Source organism: Dendropsophus ebraccatus, chromosome 7 (genome assembly GCF_027789765.1).
Source record: "Dendropsophus ebraccatus isolate aDenEbr1 chromosome 7, aDenEbr1.pat, whole genome shotgun sequence".
Taxonomy (NCBI): Eukaryota; Metazoa; Chordata; class Amphibia; order Anura; family Hylidae; genus Dendropsophus; species Dendropsophus ebraccatus.
In genome coordinates, this window is record NC_091460.1 from 100,490,751 (window position 1) to 100,511,552 (window position 20,802).

At 40.5% G+C, this 20,802-nt stretch overlaps 1 protein-coding gene across 2 annotated transcripts in view; it reads left to right on the top strand.

Annotated features, from left to right (window-relative positions):
• Window positions 1-20,802, top strand: part of LOC138797604 (fibrillin-2-like) — a 150,226-nt gene that overhangs the window by 12,514 nt on the left and 116,910 nt on the right. For both annotated transcript variants that reach the window (XM_069977983.1, XM_069977982.1), the window contains exon 2: window positions 2,691-2,996. In XM_069977983.1, coding sequence (XP_069834084.1) covers window positions 2,827-2,996 — 170 coding nt within the window. In that variant the 5' untranslated portion in view covers window positions 2,691-2,826. The remainder of the gene's footprint in view (window positions 1-2,690; window positions 2,997-20,802) is intronic.

Genomic DNA, 20,802 nt, shown 5'->3' on the forward strand with positions numbered 1-20,802 from the left:
GTCCCCAATCACAATAACATACTAAACAACCAATTGGTTTCTTATGAAATTGGGTCTAGAGCATGGGGTGCTGAACATTTTTGGTATGAGGAATATAATATATATATATATATATATATATATATATATATATATATATATTTATATATATTTATTTATTTATTTATTTTACTTCAAGAAAAGACTTAAATAAATATAACTGTCACCACCCTTACTATGCGTGGTTCTCCGCACCATCCACAAGCTTAGATGATGCACATTTCATATATACCTTCATAAAACTTTTCTGTTCCTTCTTTCCAGGATCACAGAGCCACGGTCCATTTTTTGAACCGCCGCCCGGTTCCTGAGCCAGTCTATTTCCGAGCACTGGCTGGGCATGAAGCACTGGGAACAGGCCCGCCTGCCCCAAGTGTAACAAAGCCCCCTTCCCCTCTGTGACGAGCTCCATTGGAATTAATAAAGCCGCATCACCCTGGGGGTCAGCGGGCCCACCCCAGTGCTTCATGCCAGGCTTGTGCCCTGGAATAGACCAGTGCCGAGCATAGGAACTAGGCGGCGATTCAAAAAAAAGGGTTGCGGCATCTGCATCCACGCACTAGCAGCAATCCATTCATGTAAAAAACACTAAGTGATGTACCTGATGGTACATTCACTTTGATTCCAGTGGTGGACAGTGTGACCTAGGTGGTACTTCATGGCAGTTGGGCCCTCTATCCCGAGTAGACAGTGACAGTATCGCTTTAAACAATACATACAGTATTCCATTCCTTTCCCTGAGGTGTCATTGTGGACTTGGTGAACCTCCAAGTGGTCGAATAGATGTTTTTCAATAATCAAATACTTGTTCCCATAGACTTTAATGGGATCGAATATTCGATCAAATAGTCGAATATCAGGGAGATATTCGTACGAATATCGAATATTCGAATATTTCACTATTCGCTCATCACTAGTTACCATCTGTAACATATGAGAGGAAACTAACTGCATGTGATATTTATAACACTGGGGACTATAATGCATTGGTAAAAAAGACAATACAAAGGTGATGCACACACCCCTATGGCCGTCTCAGAATGTAGCCTGCATAAACCCTTCAGCATTTACAAGGCCCAGTATTAACAACTGAGCACTTTCCCCTGTAGTAAGTAGAGATGAGCAAACTTTGCTTGGCCATTCCCTGACTGAGGTGGGACAGCGCCATGCCCAATGATTGACTTGACTCAAGAGTAACAGCCGCTCAGTAAATTAGTGGCCACAGCGCTGTTCCATCTCAGTCAGTCAGTGATTGGCTAAGCAGGCTGATGGTGGCTGGAGACACTGGAGACCCAGAGGAGAACACTGGGGGAAGGGGACAGGTGAGCATACCCTTTTTGATTTTTAAATGTGCAGCTGCCATCTTAATGAACTTATTCCAAAACTTTGCAAAAAGTAGTAGCAAGTGAAATTGTTCATCGGTGGCTGAATGGCACTTCTCTTATAACATCACCTGTAAATGTGTGACAGGAACCTGACAATATATAATCAACAGGAAGTAGAATTGCTTATTCTATGATCCAGAGGATTGTAGATGTAAACCAGGGCACGATCGTAACAACACATTTTGGTTGTCCAACGCAGCCATATAGATTAGTCACCAATTCTGACTGGTTCAGCAAACATTTGCTGGAAATAACACCTTCTGTCTGAAACCTTCCAGATATCTGCATAAAATGTGGCAGTCATATTAGGTTTATTTAGCTCTTAATCACAGACAGTAGTATGTATATACAGTTGTCAGTACTGATGGTCTGAAGCCATAGTAAAGGTAATGGCCTTGTCTGGTGTATTTTTAGGGGATTATTCTCACAATTATTTTTATGATCTGCCCAATCCTAACTCAGACTGTCCTGAAGGCACAACTTGACATACTAAACCCTACAAGAGATTATCATGCTTTTCAGTGTGCTGGAAAGGATTTTAGCATTGACACAATCTGTCGTTTTGATTGTTATCCATAGGATATTTTAAATGATTTTCTCCAAAGTATATCCCATCTGAGTAAAAAGAACCTTGCAGGTAAGATAAAAGGATTTACCTTATAGATAGTATTTTGCACCTAGTTATACTATTCCACCTTCAGAAGAAGTAACATTTTTTGCATTGCAAGTTACTAGTTAATAGTTTGCTGTTAAAATGTATAGATTTATGTCTCTTTGTGTCAAATGTCATATTGTTAAAGGGGAACTCCAGCATTATTTTTTCCTTTAAATCACCTGGTTTCAGAAACTTATTTACATTTGTGATTTATTTCTATTTTAAAAATCTCCAGTCTTCCAGTACTTATCAGCTGCTGTATGTCCTGCAGGAAGCTGTGTATTCTTTCCAGTCTTACACAGTGCTCTTTGCTGTCACCTCTGTCCATGTCAGGAACTGTCCAGCGCAAAAGAGTTTTTCTGTGGGGATTTGCTACTGATCTGGACAGTTCCTGAAAGGGATAGAGATGGCAGCAGGGAAAACAAAATCACCACTTCCTGCAGGACATACAGCATATGATAAGTACTGGAGATTTTTAAATAGAAGTAAATTACAAATCTATATAACCTTCTGACACCAGGTGATTTGAAAGAAAAACAATTTCACCGGAGTTCCCCTTTAAAATGATAATTATTTTTCCATAAAATTCATAAAAGTATTATCTTTTACAGCCTCTGCGGGAGTGCGACAGGACTGGAGATACCTATACTCAGGAATATCATCAATCTTCCTTCATCAGAACATCAGTAATAATCAGCCAAGAAAAGTATTTAGGAAGATTGGAGGAAGTGGTTAACCCCTGTCATCATGGGGGTTATATGGCTGGCCAGATTCATGCTGGGATGTACAGCACTGTGGTGTGCGGAGCAAGCTCAGGGCCAAATGGAACCTGGTGACCAGCAAGTAGACAGATTTGCAGGTTATGAAGACAGGCAAGCACTCAGGGTGAGAAGACGAGGACAAGACACATTACGAGGGTATGTAATCAATACCATTTTCAAAAGCTAAAAAAATTTTGTAGAGTTGTAGAAAACCTTTATGGCAATAATGTAACAATACAACTAGACAGGCTCTGTTGTTAGCCCTTTTGGGATATGTTGAGTCTCCTGACTGTTCCCCAATGGAAAAAAAAATGGGAAACCGAGCAGTGTGGTATATCAGCATTGTTATTAATATTTCTTTTTAATGCGCCCTTAAATCCAGAGTGCTATACAAGCGTTAGGGGTTAACACACAGGAACATTACAAGATCAAAAATAAAGGACATGAATGGCAGACTGGTACATGGGGAGAAAGCACCCTGCCCACGAGAGCTTACAATCTATGAGACTTTGTGACATTGTTGAGCCTTTGTTCTGCTGGTGGGTTAGCCATACATGCTTAGGCCTTCTATACAGCAAGTATACAACTGAGATTATGGGGGAGATTTATGAAACATGGTGTAAAGTAAAATTGGCTCAGTTGCCCCTAGCAACCAATCAGATTCCACCTTTCATTTTCCAAAGAGTCTGTGTGGAATGAAAGGTGGAATCTGATTGGTTGCTAGGGGTAACTGAGCCAGTTTCACTTTACACCATGTTTGATAAATCTCCCCCATTGTGTCCAATATGTTAATACGTTAACAATTATAAAAGTGTCAAAGAGCTGTTATAAAGCTGTCATATTATTCTGTTCTGTAAATTGTGGCATGTATAAAGTGGGCGGGGTTTGCACATAAAGAGCAGCTTGTCCACACCCAGTACACTATTATAAAATGTAGAGAGTTTAGAGTCTGATTGTTTTCAGGAAGTTGGACGCAGCCCTAGTAAATCCAGGAAAACATAGATGCAGCCATAGGCTGTATCCACTTTTTCCTAGGGCTGGATCCAACTTGTTAAGCCGCCAATATTCCAATGCCAAACGGTCCCAATTGAGCATTAATATTCAATCTCCCTCCGCTATATGTAATTTTCTTGGTCAAGTCCCGTACACTTTCTGCAGTTGCTCACCAAACGCAGCAATCTCAAATGATTGCAGTGTAGACAGGGGTCGGGCATAATGAAAACATCACTGCCTTTGTTCTTGGAGAGATAAGCTGAAACTGGAGCAGAGTGGCTGTGGCTTACCTCCACATAGAGAACATGCTGAACGTTCATGTGTATGATAAGGACGGGGGACATAACTGTCGGCCCCCAGTAGGTCATTTTGTGATGATGACTTATGTGATGACACTTTCCCGCTAAAGGATGCTGAGCATAATGCATTTCAAGAGCCTTAAACCAGTGGGCGGCCAGACTGTCATTTTGTAACATTTTAGGTTAACCAGGTACCCTCCGCTCTGCCAAGCAGGGGGCACCTGGTAATATGCCTTAATCTCCAATTGTTTTTAATGGGGCTCATTACTTGAGTTGAGCACTTGAACATTTTAGTTCTCAATTAAAACTAGTGCCAACAGTTGGAATTGTGGGCTCTCCAGTGTGCAGCCATCCATCATGACGGCCATATTGGACTAAGCTCCCTGGTGCTGTTGGATACTGTCTTGCTATGTCTCTTGGACATGTCAAACGTTTTATAAAATGAATGTGCCCAGTTAACTGATGTACTTGACCTCTGAGAATGAAAACTAATGGTCAGTCCACCCCTGGCAATCAATGTGAATTTTAAAGATTTCAATTTTCAAGAAAACTAAATTTTTCAAGCGTTTTGCATCTCAAGCATTTTTAAGCATTTTGAAAGGACCCTTTAAAATCTTATGGGCTGCACTGTGGAGTACTAAGTTACGGTGCTATAGGATTAGGGCTCACACCTGTAAATATTTAATTTCAAATAAAATTGCAACGCTGGAGTAATGCTTATAGGGTTTGTTTAAAAATCACCCAGCAGAAAAATGCATAGCTTCATTCAATATTTTAAAGTGATCCTGTCACCCCCCTTACTCTATGTGTGGTTCTCTGTACCAACCGCAAGCTTCGATGCTGCACATTCCATATATATACCTGTATAAAACTTGTCTTCTTTCTGCTCTAAAATAGCTAGGCATGGAGATGGGGCCCAAATGCCGTGAAGCCCCGCCTAGGTGACACTGTTAACCGATGAAATGAAGCAAGAGTAAGGAGGGTGACAGTATCACTTTAAAATGAAGTATCTTGGAGATTAGGGCATTTCAGTCCTCCGAGACCTTTGTCACAGTTGCAGAGTTTCATTGTGAGGAGCATGTAGGATGCACTTATAGCACTGTTTATGGGAGTCATTTTTAAAGGGATTGTCCATCTTTAGTTTATTTTTAGAAAACGTTATAAATAAAGAAAACTTTCATTTTTACTGGAGCCTGACTTCAAACCTGTAATAGTGTGGTTTCGCCCCAATTCAGTCAATTCACCCGACTATGCGAATGGATGGAGCGCAGACTCAGTGGAGTAGGCGGAGTGATATGTCATTTTATGTGAGGAGTGAGGACGTCATTTTATGGACAGGGAAGCTGTCCAGCTGGCTATTGGCCCAGGGAGTTGGCAGGGTGGCGCGACTGCATTATCACAGTCAAGCTCCAGTACATATATATATATATATATATATATATATATATATATATATATATAAAATGACTTCTATTCTTTAATAACAACATTTACTAAAGGCGTCCAACCTCTTTAATGGAATGAAAGTTACAATGTAATTTCTAATTATGTTTTAAAAGTATGAACGCTGTGTAAATCACCCAAGGACTGGGGCCCTATGACATCAGAGACTAAAGAAAGCAGTCAGGTTTACACCTTTCTGAAGCCATGTCTGTTCTGTTCAGACTCCAACCCTAAAAACTTTCACATATGCATCAAACTTTTCCAGCGACGATGCCAAATGATTTCTATTCCATAAGCATGGTGATCCCCAGCGAGGCTGTTAAAACAGTGCTGCAGTATGCAGTCATCACACCTGGAAACATTTACATGTGTATTAAATGTATCTGCTGAACATCAGACTAGGGTGGAGTAGTGGGATAAAGAGGTCTATTTCTTTCAGTTCTTTTTAGCAGAAAGGAATTTCTTTTGGATTGCTTTGCAGTTTTAAACATTAGTTTATACTTAATGAAAATGTTGTCTCCATCAGTCTCACTCTAAAGTATGACTGTCTGCATTGAAATTACAAAGAAGGTATTGTTGGGTATACAATGTCAGTCGCAGTGTAATATCAATGCTCTTATTGTACTGGAACCAAACTTAGGCCTAACCACTTTCCTTCAGAAGCATTAGTTAAAATGGCATCACTCTGGTGCTTGACATAAGCTAGTATTAACATATGTGGCCTGTGTGGTATGGAATATATTGATGTTTTCATTGATTAGATTTAACAACAATATAAAAAATTGAGTTGTTTATTGATGATAGGAGAGGCCGAACTGTTCGGGTTCTGTAACGTTCTATGAACCCGAATGTTGGCCTTTTGATTTGAGGGTTGATTGATGCCAAGCGTTTAGGTTCCGAGAACAATCCTAAACCCCAACAGTTTACAGTTTAAATTAAAAGGGTTGTCTGGGAAACTTTATTTATGTGTAAGTCAAAATGTAGTGCAGTAGAGTGCACTGAATATGGAAAGGTAAATTGGTAAGGCCAAGAGATGAGCATGTTTGGATTCAAACACCGTTCGACTTGATCATGCTCGAGTCATGCTAATCTCTATTAAGCATATGTTTGTCTACATATTGTCAACTGAATTCCCCAGCAGGCAGCAAAATTGTGAACTCAGCTCCCACCCCCGCCCTGCCCCCCAACATACTTACCTAGCCCAGCGCGGTCCCCTGGCATGTCACTCGTGTGTCAGGGAGAACAAAGGAATGCTCCTTGCTTATACAGCTAGGAATGCTATCAATTGCCGGTATTAAAGCCACAGGACAGGGGATACAATTACTATCTGATAACTCCATTAATTCTCTAGGGGATCCTTCCTTCTTCATAAAAACATGCAACCAAACTTTAAAAAGCCATTCCTTCACCCACCCCCCTTGTCTACCTACTTGTCCATCTCACTACTCCCCTTTGCCTCAAAACTCTGTATTTTTCAACCTAGAACTGTCCTCTCACTTTTCATCCAACTCACTGGCTTACCACCTACAATCTGCCTTATGCCCCCAACATTTCATAGAAACTGCCCTAACCATAGTGGCCAACGATCCACTAACAGCCAAAGCCTCACAACAATACTTTGTGCTCCTTCTCTATCCTCTATCCTATCCTCTGTCCTGGACCATTCCCTGCTCTCGGCCATTACTGTTGGCATTCCCCTAGGCTCCGTCCTAAGGCCTCTACTTTTCTTTTCCTAAACATTTGACCTGGGGAAGATCAAAGAATCACATGGCTTCACGTACCACCTACATGCTGATGACCCTCTTGGCTCTCTGGTCCAGATATCACCTCTCCAGGATGCCAGTGTCTATCAACTAGTAAAAAGATACAGGCGACAGCACATCCAAGGTGAAAAAATGTTCAGTTTTAATCACACCAGTCCGCGACGTTTCGGCTACAAACAGCCTTTTTCAAGCAGTGATCTATCAACTATATCTTGCTTATTCTTCTCCCGATTCCTGAAGCTTAGCATGGCCAAAGCTACAACCCTACCACATCAATTACCTAATCTGCTCTTTTCTCAGCTCTGACTTGACAAAATTGCTGGTATACAGTATGTCATCATCATTTCCCGCTTCCTGACTACTGCAACATCCTCCTCTCTGTCCTTCCATCTAACACGATATAAAACCTTTGCTTCAAATTTCCAAGACCTCTGTCTGTGCTCACCCGTTGTCTGCTCCTCACAGAACCACCTCCAAAATTTCTTCCCAGCTTTCCCGATACTCTGGCACTCACTACTCTGATACATCCGGCTCTCCCCCGACTATCACAACCTACCAAAAGCAACCTGAGAACCCATCAACCCACAACCGACAATAACCCTGCTGCCAGTTCACGGCACTGCGACCAGTGCTCCCTTCACCTACTGTCTCCCTCCAGCCCGGTCATAAGCTGATCATTGGAATTGCCCTAAAAATCATTGTGTGTCCACAGCTCATCCTCCTAATGTAAATGAACAGAGGCATGAATGTCAATTGGTCATGTGACCCTTTATTTACAATAACTGAGGCCCCCGAATACAGCACTTCCTGTAGGACATACAGAAGTTGATAAGTACTGGAAGATTTAATATTTTTAAAAGAAGTCTATATATATTTCTGATACTAGTTGATTTGAAAGGAAAAATGGATATCTCACTAAGAATTGGAGTCACCTGGAAGTATGAAGATTGTTGAGAGTTGATAATATAAATTCCAGGGCCTTTGTCTCTGCTCTATCTATCACCAGATGTAACAGTGTGTGACACATGGGAGGGGCTTCCTTCTTACTGGCCTCCAGACTATTAATATTCCTCTAATTGTGGTTTCTCCTGCTGCTGTCAGGCACAACCAGATGCTGCTATCCTCTGATCATAGGGAAAACCTCAGGGCGTTTAAATTCCTACCCGTATAGACATGAAAGTATAAGTGTTTTATGTAGATTGTGAAGAAAGTTTTCTAATATTTGGACACCACAAGAATGGGACCCTATGCACGAGCACCTTATGATATATTAATGGTGCTGGTAAAATATTAATAAAATTATATAAAAAATAAAAATTTATAAAGTGTACCTATGTTTTCAGTAACATTCTGGGGGTCTGGGTGATCAGCTTCTTTATTTCTGCCCAACTCAAAGCCAACATAGTGGTCGTGACTAGAGAATCTGCTGTGTAATAAAGCTGTTTAGAATCCGTGTGGCTCCTGTCAAACTTGAACCTTTGGGCTACAGTCACAAGTACCGTAGTTTTGTCTGTAATTGCAGCAATTATGGACAAATTTAGGGCCCATTGATTTCTGTTGGGCTGTTTGCATTGTCCGTATATTTACTGATCCGCAATTCGCAAAAATTATTGCCAAGCTCTAGTACGGACCATAATTGTGGCACGCATTCTCCCATAGAAGTCAATGGAAGCGTCCATAATTTTTACAGAATAATGTCCATTCCCACTTATTTAACTATCACCTTTTTGCTGATTCACAAAAAATACGGATCCAAATGCAATACAAATGCATTGCGGACAATCTTTTTTTATTTGCGGACTGCGGATGATTGCAGACATCATACATGGTCCTGAAAAACTTCTGAACGTGTGAATATAGCCTAAATTTGAACAATGTAACGATAATTTGCACGATAATCGGTCCATGTAATAGGGCCCTTAGACTTTGCATTGTCAGAATCATAAAACCTGCACAAACATGCTTAAATGTTGGTGTGGAGAAATATATATACAGTACGATGCAGTTGTAGGCAGGTGTAGAAAGTTGCAAAAGTAAGAATTTACTATTATCTTTACCTTTATCTTAAACAAATGTAACAGTTGACATTTTTTTTCCACTACCTGGTCGGTGCTGGCGCAGAGATCCCAGTGGCGCGGTCCATTTTTCAAAATACAGCCTGATTCCTGCACCAGCACCTCAGGCCACTTTATGCAATGGAGGCAAGCTCCTCCCCTCAATGACTCACCTCCATCAAAATAAAGTCTGGGGTATAGAGGGGATGGCTTAGGGAAGACTGCCTCATATAAAGTCCTAAAAACAACTTTTAAACCTGCACTCCTGGGTCCTGGTGTGGCCTAGAGTGTCTGTGCCCTAGGCCTGCACTGCCTCTCCGTCCCTCTTCCCCACCCTCTTCATCATTGGGAATGCCCCTAGGCAGGTTTTCTCCTATGCATTACTTGCCCAAACACTGCACATGTATTGGATTCTTCCCAGAGGCATTTCTAATGGTGAAGAGGGCAGGGAGGGGAGTCACAGGCCTAGAGCACTCTAGGGCATGCCACGGGGCTGCAAGTTTAAAAGTTGTTTTTTAGGACAATAACTGCATAACCTGCCTAACGGACCCCAGGACAGATCTTGGATTAAAAGCAGCTATCCAAAGGTACAAGTGGTTTTGGGGGGGAAGGGGAAGAATGTGGGTACAAAGTTGCTTTAATTATAATTGCTTAATCACTAGTGAGACTTGAGAGACTCTAATACGTGTTGCTAAGTGCTAAGTGTTGGCACCAGTCTATAATTCAGGTGATGAGTGACACCACTATATGGGACAATATCTGGTAGATCTGCCCTCCCCTTATTTTGGAAAGTAGTGAGAGGTCAGATATCTAAGCCAGGTGATTTACGAGCCCTTATTAAGGAGGTGATGGCAGAGGAGACTCTAGATAGGAAATGTAAGGAATGATGAATAGGTAATGCTTGAAAGAGGTAAAGAAAATGTGGGCAGAGTATTTATTACTATATCTACCAAACCTGTGCCCATGGACCAACAAGAAGGGTCAGCTTCGATAACCTGTAACAAACGTTATATAAAGTAAATATTAGATCTGTCAGATTAATGCAGACAATAGGGTAAAATGTATTGGTTTAAAGATGCACTGTTGTGGAAAAATAGTCTTTACTGTGCATGTACACTGCTGCTGCAAGTCCACATTTAATAGCAGAGAAGCCTGTGGGTGCTCGCATTGTATGGTCAGCTCTCCTGTCACACAGCACCAAAACCTCTGTAACCACACAGTGACAATATACTAACTAAATTGTTACATAACAAAGAGCATTGTCTCCTGGTAAGCTGCAGAGCTGATAATATAATTAGTAAAAGGTAATAATATAATTAGCCTGTTAATTGCCCTCAACTGATATACAACCTGCATGATGAACAGGTGTCTTTACTTGTGTGAGAGCCCAAAGAACTGTGACTTCCTGTGTTTGGTCTCTTTTTTGAACAGAGAAAAGACCAAATATCAGCAAAGAGGGAGAATAAACCACAGTTGTTTCAAATAGAAAACGTTAAATAAAAACAAACAACAACATTAAAGGGGTAGTGCAGCGTTTAACCCCTAGACGACCCAGGGTGTACCTGTACGTCCTGACGTCGCTAGGGGAGTTCAGAGCAGGGCACGGTCCCGGTCCCGGGTGCTATATGTAGCCCGGGACCGCGGCTATTAGCAGGCATGGTTCGATCGCCGTGCCCGCTAATTAGCTTTTCAAATGCAGCTGTCAAAGTTGACAGCTGCAGTTTAAAAGCAGCTTTCCCACATCCCTGGTGTCTAGTGGGGCGGTTCCCCCCCCTCCCACGACATGATCGTGGAGGAGCGATCCCCGCATCTGACCTGGGCCGGGGTCTGCGCCGTAATGGCGCTGATCCCGGCTCAGTACTCTATTGTTTTCGGCTGCAGCAGCCGAAAGCAATAGAGTGCCAATCTCATTGATCTATGCAGTATACTACTATACTGCATAGATCTCAATGAGAGATCAGTGGACTTCTAGTATAAGTGTAAAAAAAAAAAGTGTTATTATAAGTAAAAAGCCCCCTCCCCTAATAAAAGTTTGAATCACCCCCTTTTCTCATGTTATAAATAAAAATAAATAAATTATATTGGCGCGTGCGTAATCGCCCAAAATATTAATTGCGCATTTTTGGTCGCATCAAATCCAGAAAAATTGTAATAAAAAGCGATCAAAAAGTCGCATATGCCGATAGAAAGTACAGATTATGGTGCAAAAAATGACACCTCACACAGCCCCATAGACCAAAGGATAACAGCGCTATAAGCATGGGAATGGAGCGATTTTAAGGAACATTTATTTGTTAACAATGGTTTGAATTTTTTAAAACCCATCAAATAAAAGTTATACATGTTACATATCGTTGTAATCGAAACAACTTGAGGAACATATATAACAAGACAGTTTTACCCCAGGGCGAAAACCCCAAATAAAAAAAAATGTTTTTGTTTTTTTTAATGTGACCACACATTTAATTTTTTTCTGCTTTTGCAGTGTACTTTATGCATAAATTCAGCCAGTCATTGCAAAGTACATTTAGTGGCTCAACAAATAAGGGCTCATGTGGGTTTCTAGGTGAAAAATTGCAACTGCTATGGTCTTTTAAGCACAAGGAGGAAAAAACAAAAATGCAAAAATTTAAATTGGCCCGGTCCTCTAAGAGTTAACATTTATTCACTAAATAACACACATTACAAAGTTATACAACTTTGTAATGTGTGTTATTTAAGTGAATGGCCCCCTTCCCCATGTTCCCCTCACCCCGGAAGTGTGGTGCAGTATAGTTATTCAATTGCTGTCGACTCCCGAAGATGACATTGTCGACCCAAGATGGCGGCCGGGGTCAATAGCAGTTGAGTAAGTATACTGCACCACACTTCTGGGGTGAGGGGAACACGGGGAATGGGCCATTCACTTAAATAACACACATTACAAAGTTGTATAACTTTGTAATGTGTGTTATTTAGTGAATAAATGTTAAACACCGCATTACCCCGTTAAAGTATATTGAACAAATGCTTGCCATCACAATTTCTTTAAAAAAAAAATAGTGTTAGGTACACTTTAACTAAATGGGACCATTTTTGTTTTTACGGACACAAAACATGGTCAACCTAATTTTTGTGTCCGTCAAAAAAAACTGATCCGTTAAACGGATTGCAAAAACGTAGTGTGAAGCCAGCATTGCATTCACTGTCCTCTGTGAACAATATTAAGAAAAGCAATAATAAAGCATTTTAGAAACTTTTGAAAAGTGAAGACAATGTAGACTAACGTCTCGTTCTCACATTCGCAGCCTGGAAAGGTTTCCAAGACTTCCTTGTCAGGTTTTATTTTATAACATGTGCCATTGGACAGTGTTTACATTGTACAGCACCCAGCTCAGTTCTTACTAAAATCTGCACATTCAGTAAATTATCAGAAATACCCTGTTTTACTTGGGCGTAGAGATCAAAGACTTTCACGGAATAGTGCAAAGAGCTGGAGTCGTTTTCTTGAATTTATGTATTTATGTTAAGTTCCAACTTACTACATGAAACCCTTTCCATCCGAATTGTCTTTCTGATGTGGTTGATCTTTCTGGTGCATTTCAGTGTTCCTGGCATAGGTTTCAGTCTGACCGATCTTTATGGTATTAGTCCAGACACATTTGTAAAAAACCTTAAAGTCTTAGAGTGTGAGTTTTCTAAAAGGTTACATACCTAGTGCGGGATCTTAAAAGGCAGTACAGTGGTGCCTTGGATTACGAGCATAATCCGTTCCGGGACTGTGCTTGTAATCCAAATCCACTCTTAAACCAAAGCAAATTTTCCCATAAGAAATCATAGAAATGCAGACAATTGGTTCCACACCCCAAAAATAATTATTTTTTATTCTGAATAACATGTAAAACAAATAAAACAAACATTTAGAAACAGCAGAATATGTCATATTATAAGTTACTGTATTGTAATGGAGAGGATGGGAAACACAAGGGCTGACAGAGACTGCAGGGAGCATAAACGAATGAGCAGGGCAGATGTGAGTACAGTATAGAAGCACTCTCTGTCCGGGGAGAGAGGGGTGACAGCTATGAAGAGATTACCTCCACAGTCCTGTCCCCTGATGTTAGCCCCAGCCTGAAGTGGATCTGCTATGATTTGGAAGGTGAGGCAGACTTCCTGGGTCAGAGTACAGAGCTGTAGACCCCGCTATGCAGACCACGACCCTCCTCCACTCGCACTCCCACCCGGTACAGGGAGCTATTAAACCAAAGCAATGCTCTTTAACCAAGTCACAATTTTGAAAGACTGTCAGCTCTTAAACCAAAACGCACTTAAACCAAGTTACTCTTAAACCAAGTTAGCGCTGTATATGATTGTCCCATGGGACAATGGATCAGTTTTTCCTGTGTTTGTTTTTTTTTTTTTTTATAATATGGCTCCCCATGACTACAGATGTAAATGAGCACAGCCAATCACATGCACTGCCTTAGAAATGCATTCATAAAAATGGCACTTGTAAGATAGACTGCAAAACCACATTTTCGGTAATGCTGCCGGCAAACACTACGTTTTTTTGCTTGTTTTTTTTTAAACTGCCATTGCAGTTTTTGAGCCAACGCTGTAAAGGGGAACTATCAGCAGGTTAGATGAAGCTAACCTGCTGATAGCCCATTATTGTGCACGGCACTCTGAGTAGGAAGGTGTGTACCTTACCTCAGCACCATTCCCTTGCTGTTAGCAGTGTAATCCTGCTCCTTCTAATCATAATCAATTGAATGGGTGGGCCGGATCGGGGCTCCGGGGCAGTGCTCCTAACAGTGCTAAAAGCATGGGAACAGCTCCAAGGAGGGAGGTAAGAGACTTATATTCCTCCTCGGTGCCCCAAGCGCAATAAGGGGCTATCAGAAGGTTAGATTTGTCTAACCTGCTGATAGTTTCCCTTTAAGGCTATGTTCACACGCTGTACAAACAACGGCCATTGTGCCAAGAACAGCCATCGTTTCACGCTATCTACGGCCGGAATTAATGATCATGATCATTAATTTTGGCCTTAGGTAGTGTTAAACAACAGCCGTTCACGGTGAAATGGACGTTGTTTTTAAAGCAAGTGTTATACTCTGCTTCCTGCGGGATCCACTTCTGGCTTTGGCTCTAAAACAGCAGTTTGAGATTGTTATGATGGTGCATACCAGTTATAATGGCTCAAGATCCAATGTATAATTTTCTTCTGTAGTACAATGGAATCTTGTCTATGGATTTTACAGTGTTAATCAAGTCCTCAGGGACACATCTAAATGAAACTAAATGTTGACTTCATATATGTTATGACTACATACTTGCAGCTGCTTCATATTAACAAAACTGTCCTATTATATGAGATTGAGACGTTTGCCAGAAATTCTGGGGGAAAAAAAAGATTCTACAAGAACCACAAAAAAGTTTCAAAGGTCTACATGTAAAAGGTTATAACCTACATTTGTAGCATAATTAAAGGAGAACTCCAGGCAAAGGTAAAAATCGAAGGAAGGCAGGGGGTGGTGGGAACACAATAATGAAGTAATACTTACTTGTTCTGGTGCCTCCGCAGCACCACCAGCTCATTGTCACCACCCTGGTCCTGTGATGTCACAATCCCGCTCAGTAAAGATGGCTCACCCAGTCAGTGACAGAGGAACGACACTCTGCAGTCACTTACTGACTGAGCAGGCAGTCCCAGTGGGGCTGCGATGCCACAGGAAGCTGGGAAATTCTGTAAACCAGAGGCTGGCAGTGAGCATGTGGCGCTGCAGCTGCACTAAGACAGGTAAGTATGACTTCATATTATGTTCCCACCACCCCCTGCCCTCCTTGGATTTTTACCTTTGCCCAGAGTACCATTTACCATTTGCATATTAATTTTTTTTACCCCTTGCAATGTATCTGTAAGAACAATATTTACCACAAATATATTTTATGTGAGAATTTTAATATATATATATATATATATATATATATATATATATATATATATATATAAATAATTGTATTTATTTATTTTTTAACCCACCTTCAAGATAGGCCATCACTATTAGACCAATGGGAATTGGACTGTCAGATTGATGGGACAATGAGCTGGGGGGGAAGAGGGTCGCAGAAAGGCAAGGATGGGATGTGGCCTCCTACCATGCCTGCTAGTAAAGCTAGGACCGGCATACGGATACACCAGTCTTGATGTCCTAAGTATTTATTACACTGCAGATTTCCTGCACATTTTCTGCCACCGATCTACAACTGCTTTTAAATATATGAATTTGTTGCAGTGCAGAATCTCCACATACATTATTTTCTGCAACTGATCTGCAGCATGTGAACATATCCTTAACTAAGAAATACCTGACAACCCGTTTAATACAGAAGATTTCAACACTGTACAGAAAATAAAATTATGTAATACATTGGGCTCCCCCATCTCAAGTCGCAGTTCTTTCTCCCTTCGAGTATCAATAAAACCGGTCATAAATTTGCAGGGTCTGTGGAAAATAAACAATTCAATGGTTGTTGGAACAGGGTTTGTTCCAAAGTTGTGAAGACCATTGGATTTCATAAAATGTACATACTCAACAGTTTAACTAAGCATCTGCTGTGGCATTTTGCGGTTTTATTGGCCATGGTTGCAGTAAGACAACAATTAGTGCTGCACATTCACACCATGAGCTGTAATTACATTGTGCGCTCATGCATTCAAACATTTCTTGGCACTCTCTACCATTTGTTTGTTGTGCCTTTCCTCTGCATGAGGTAAAAAAGACACGTCAGCTGAAAACACTTACTTTTCCCATGGAATTTTCCTCCAGTTTAGCTTTTCAACTAAATATTGTTAACTGCCTGAAAAATGATTTGTATGTAATACGTGATGTTACCATCAGTGTGTTCTGGCGTCAGACTATGTGATAAAGCAAATCTCTCCTGGCAGAAGCAATGTGCCAGGACAGTCAGACGTTCTTCCTCTTGTGCCAACGTCTGGTACAGGGGAGGGGAGGTACATGTGTTTCTTCGGACATGAAACAAGTAGACGAGGCCGCAGCAAAGAGATATGTATCTCTATTGGCCTTCACTGTGTGGTCATTGTGGCTGACAGGGTGGTTATTTTCAGGGATATTGTGGCTGACAACAAGAAGTATTATGACTGACAATAGGGAAAGATAACAGTTGTCACCGAGGGGAAGTGTGTCTAGTAGAGATGAGCACATTTTTTTAAAAGGTCCATTCGCCAGGTTCAGCGAACTTTGAAGTAAAGTTTGGGTTGGTCTAGACCTTAAACAAACTGCACTAAAACTCTATACTGTATATTACAAGACGGACGCCTTTGCCTGCTATGATCCCATAGTGGGAACATAGCCTTAGTGCAGTTCACAAAGTTCGCTTATCAGTACTTACAGTGATTGGTTGAGCGGGCTGTCACTGCAGAGACAAGAGTGACAACCTGCTCAGCAAATCACTGGCCATGGTGCTGTCCCATCTTAGTCAGTGATTGGCTGAGCAGCTGGAGGCAGCTACGATCAGCAGGGGACACTGGGGACCTGGAAGAAGACACCGGGGAAGTGCAAACAGGTAAGCATGCCCTTTTTTTGTTCTTATGTGTATTAAATTGTGTGGCTGTCATCTTTACGAACTCATTCCAAACTTTAAAATAAAAAAAGTTTAGAATAAATCTTGGTTGGTAAGATTTAGTTTGCTTATCTCTAATGTCTGGCAATGTAGTGGCATTGTGTTTGACACTGGGATAGTACTGTGATTGGTGACAATGAGGGGTTTAGTGGACACTGGAGGTACAAATTCTGTGCATTTAATAGCCTAGGCAGAATATCATTCCAGATACATAGTGTTGCATTAATGTCCGCCAAAAATAGAAATAAATGGATTTTTATAAATGTCTGTCATCTCTACTCATAGCCATGTAATAGCAACGATAAGGTTGAAACTAGTGGTTAAACTTTATTTCTTTATCAGTTTAAAAAGTTAGGACTGGCAATGGATCTAATGGCAATGTTTTCACAAAATGTATATATTTGCATTGTGCTGACAGTACACAGGGGTAGTAAAATTAATGGCACCCCTAGTTCTCCCCCAATATCTATGCCAGGTTGTCAGAATTGTGCAGTACTGAACCCAAGTCTTCAAATACTTATCAGCCGCTGTATGCCCTGCAGGAAGTTGTGTATTCTTTCCAGTCTGACACTGCTCTCTGTTGCCACCTCTGTCCATGTCAGGAACTGTCCAAAGCAGGAGAGGTTTTCTATGGAAATTTTCTACTGCTGTTCACAGTTCCTGATATGGACAGAGGTGGCAGCAGAGAGCACTGGGTCAGACTGAAGAGAATACACCACTTGCTGCTGGACATACAGCAGCTAATAAGTACCTGAAAACTGGAGTTTTAAATAGAAGTAAATTACAAATCTATATTGCTTTCTGTAACCAGTTGATTTAAAAACAAATTTCTTTCAACAATTATTTTTATGTTAGCATTAAAGATGCAATCAATGACAAAGAAATAATTTTTTATTCGTTTTTTGATCTCTTTAACGATTTTGAGTTAAATTTGAACAATATTACAATTTCTCACATGATAACCGTCCTAATGAAAATTTTGTCACTTTAGGTAATGTCTACAAAGTTGATTTATAAAACCTATATATCTGAGGTAAAGATATATATATATATATTGAGACCACAAAAACTTTAGCACAAAAAGAAGACATGATTCCTTTATTATAGGGAATGATTCATGTATTAGTTTAAGAAAGCCATAGGGATTCTCAAGTTTCCCTCTCTTCTTCCTTGCGTTAATGGAGAAGACAGAGCCTAAAACTCATCAGCGAATGGCCATAAACTCTCTGACCTCTTGAGTCACGGGGAAACAAGCACTGTATATACTGACTGCGTTGGGTGGGCATTTTTATTCCTCTGATGAAATATCTGAATTGATTGTGGTAAAATGTACTGTTTAGGGATTTAACCTCTTCACATCCACAATACGTATATATATGTTCCTACTGCCGAAGCCCTGTGCAATAGGAACATGTATATACACGATTACATAGCTGACTGTCATTGATACCTTAAAAGCCAGGCCCTATGGCATTTAAGGAAGTCAGTGACAGGAGAAGTAGATGTCACTGACTGATCGGGACCCCTGCGGTCCCAATAATTTTCTCTGAAAGGCAGGGGTATAATACTTAACTTCATGTGCAGATCACCGATAATACTGATCATTGTTGTGCAAACACTGCAAAACCCCTCCTCCAATAAAAGTTTAAATAACCCCCTTTCCCATTTCACAAATATTAAAATATGACTATATTGTTCCCACTTGGTAAACTGGGTAAACACCAGGATTGATGATTTTCTAATTATATATCAGGAAAAAAAAATATTAATAAGCCATCAAAAACTCTTATTTGTACCCATATGTCACCATTAAAACCTATAGATCAAATTACACCCCAAATCAGCTCTGTAAGGGGAAAAATAAAAGCAATATGGCTCTTAGAAGGCAAGGAGGAGAACAGTGCTTCATTGTGACATCATGGACACCTGTGCATCAATGACCTTTGGTCATGAAAGGGTAACAACGCAATACCCCATCCAGAGAGACTGTTCCTGATTAGAGATGAGCTAACTTTGATCGCGCTAGGGATTATCTGAACCCAAGGGAGCGGTATTTGATTACCGCTGGCTGAAGAAGTTGGATGTCGCCCTAGGGAGTCCTGGTGGATACAGCCATAGGCCATAGGTTATATCCATGCTTTCCAGCAGGGTGGCATCCAACTTCAGCCACTGGTAAGGTTGGATTCGCACAGTGTTTTTACTTTCTGTTTAACAGATCAGTTTAATAGAAAAAGGATGCGTTTTGATCCATTTTTTTATAATCATTCAATGTCAAAATGGATGTACACAAATGCATCCGTTTTTTCCCATTAAATAGATCTGCTAAACGGACAGCAAAAATGCAGTGTGAACCCAGCCAAATGCCAAACCATAAGGCTTGGACAAACCCGAGCAGGCTCCAAATTAGCTCAACTCTAGTGGTTAGATTAAACCCAGTCATACCAATGATATTGCTGCTGTATAAAACCACACAATGTGAGCAGATGGATATACATAATAGACTATACATTCCGCAACAACTGTAGCAGTAGAAATATCCAGTCAATGTCTAAGACTTTTCCTGTTTGTCCAATTTTTTGCTCTCTTCACCTTGTGTTCAGGCCACATTTCATTGCGTATGTCGTGCAATCATAGGAGTACTAGTCATTTGGAGCTCGGATCCCTTCAGCATTCCAGAATCCCACAAACAGTTGTGGTTATTGTGAAACAGTCCCTTCTCCTTTTTACCATGAACGTATGATTTCTAGTAATTGGCGACACTTATGTGACTAAGGACTTTCCGAGCACACATGAATATCAGCACACGCACAGTTCTGAAAATGGAAATTACAGGTCTGTGTAGAACAGCTGTGTCTGGCCCTCTTCTCCCATAGCTCGTGGGCATGGATGTGGAGCTCGTCCAGGCTTGCTCTCTAACTTCAAAGCACATGGAAGTGTTTGGGACATGATTAGCAAAACATTTTTAAAGAACAATGGAACGCAATTTAGGTGTCCTCTACCAGGTTTACTCAAAAATATTTTTCCTTCTAATTATTTCATTAAAAAAAACATGAAGCATATTTCATATAACAGGGCCATATGGTGCACTATTTACAGAATGAGTGGCTATGGCACGGCAGGCCTTGGATATGTTACCATAGAGCTTCTAGGTGTACAGGTTAAAAAAAACAGCCATTTTTTGTAACGCTGATTGTAAAAAAAGAGCATGCTCATTATGATTATTATTTTACTGTGTTTGAACAAAGCCTAATAGTGAAACTTACAGTTGTAGAAAAAAAAAACATTTAGAAGTATATGACATTGCATATAAATTGTGCAAAGCAAATCCACAAAGAAATCAACATCTAAAATTGAATGTTTTACACCTTCAAGACCAGAGCCCATTTTTTAAATCCAACCTGTCCGCTATGCGGATGTAGCTATGTGATGCTATAACTTTTCTTTCTGATTCTGAGATTTTTTTTGTGACATATTGTACTTTAGGTTAGTGGTAAATTTTGGCCGACATGCCAAAATAAAATTGTGAAAAATGCTATTTAATCATAGGTTTAATTATGTAATCATTTTATTGCCAGTGTCATTATGCACGCGGAAATACTAAATATGTGTACTTTTTGCCAACATTTATTATTATATTAGGATTATATGGGGTTATATATATTATATGGGGATTGACTTTATTTTATTGTCCCACCATGTGGACTTCACTGTACAATTGTCTGATTACAGGCATATTGCATTGCAGTGCTGATCAGACTCAGCCTTATGGTGTGTTTACACAGAGAAA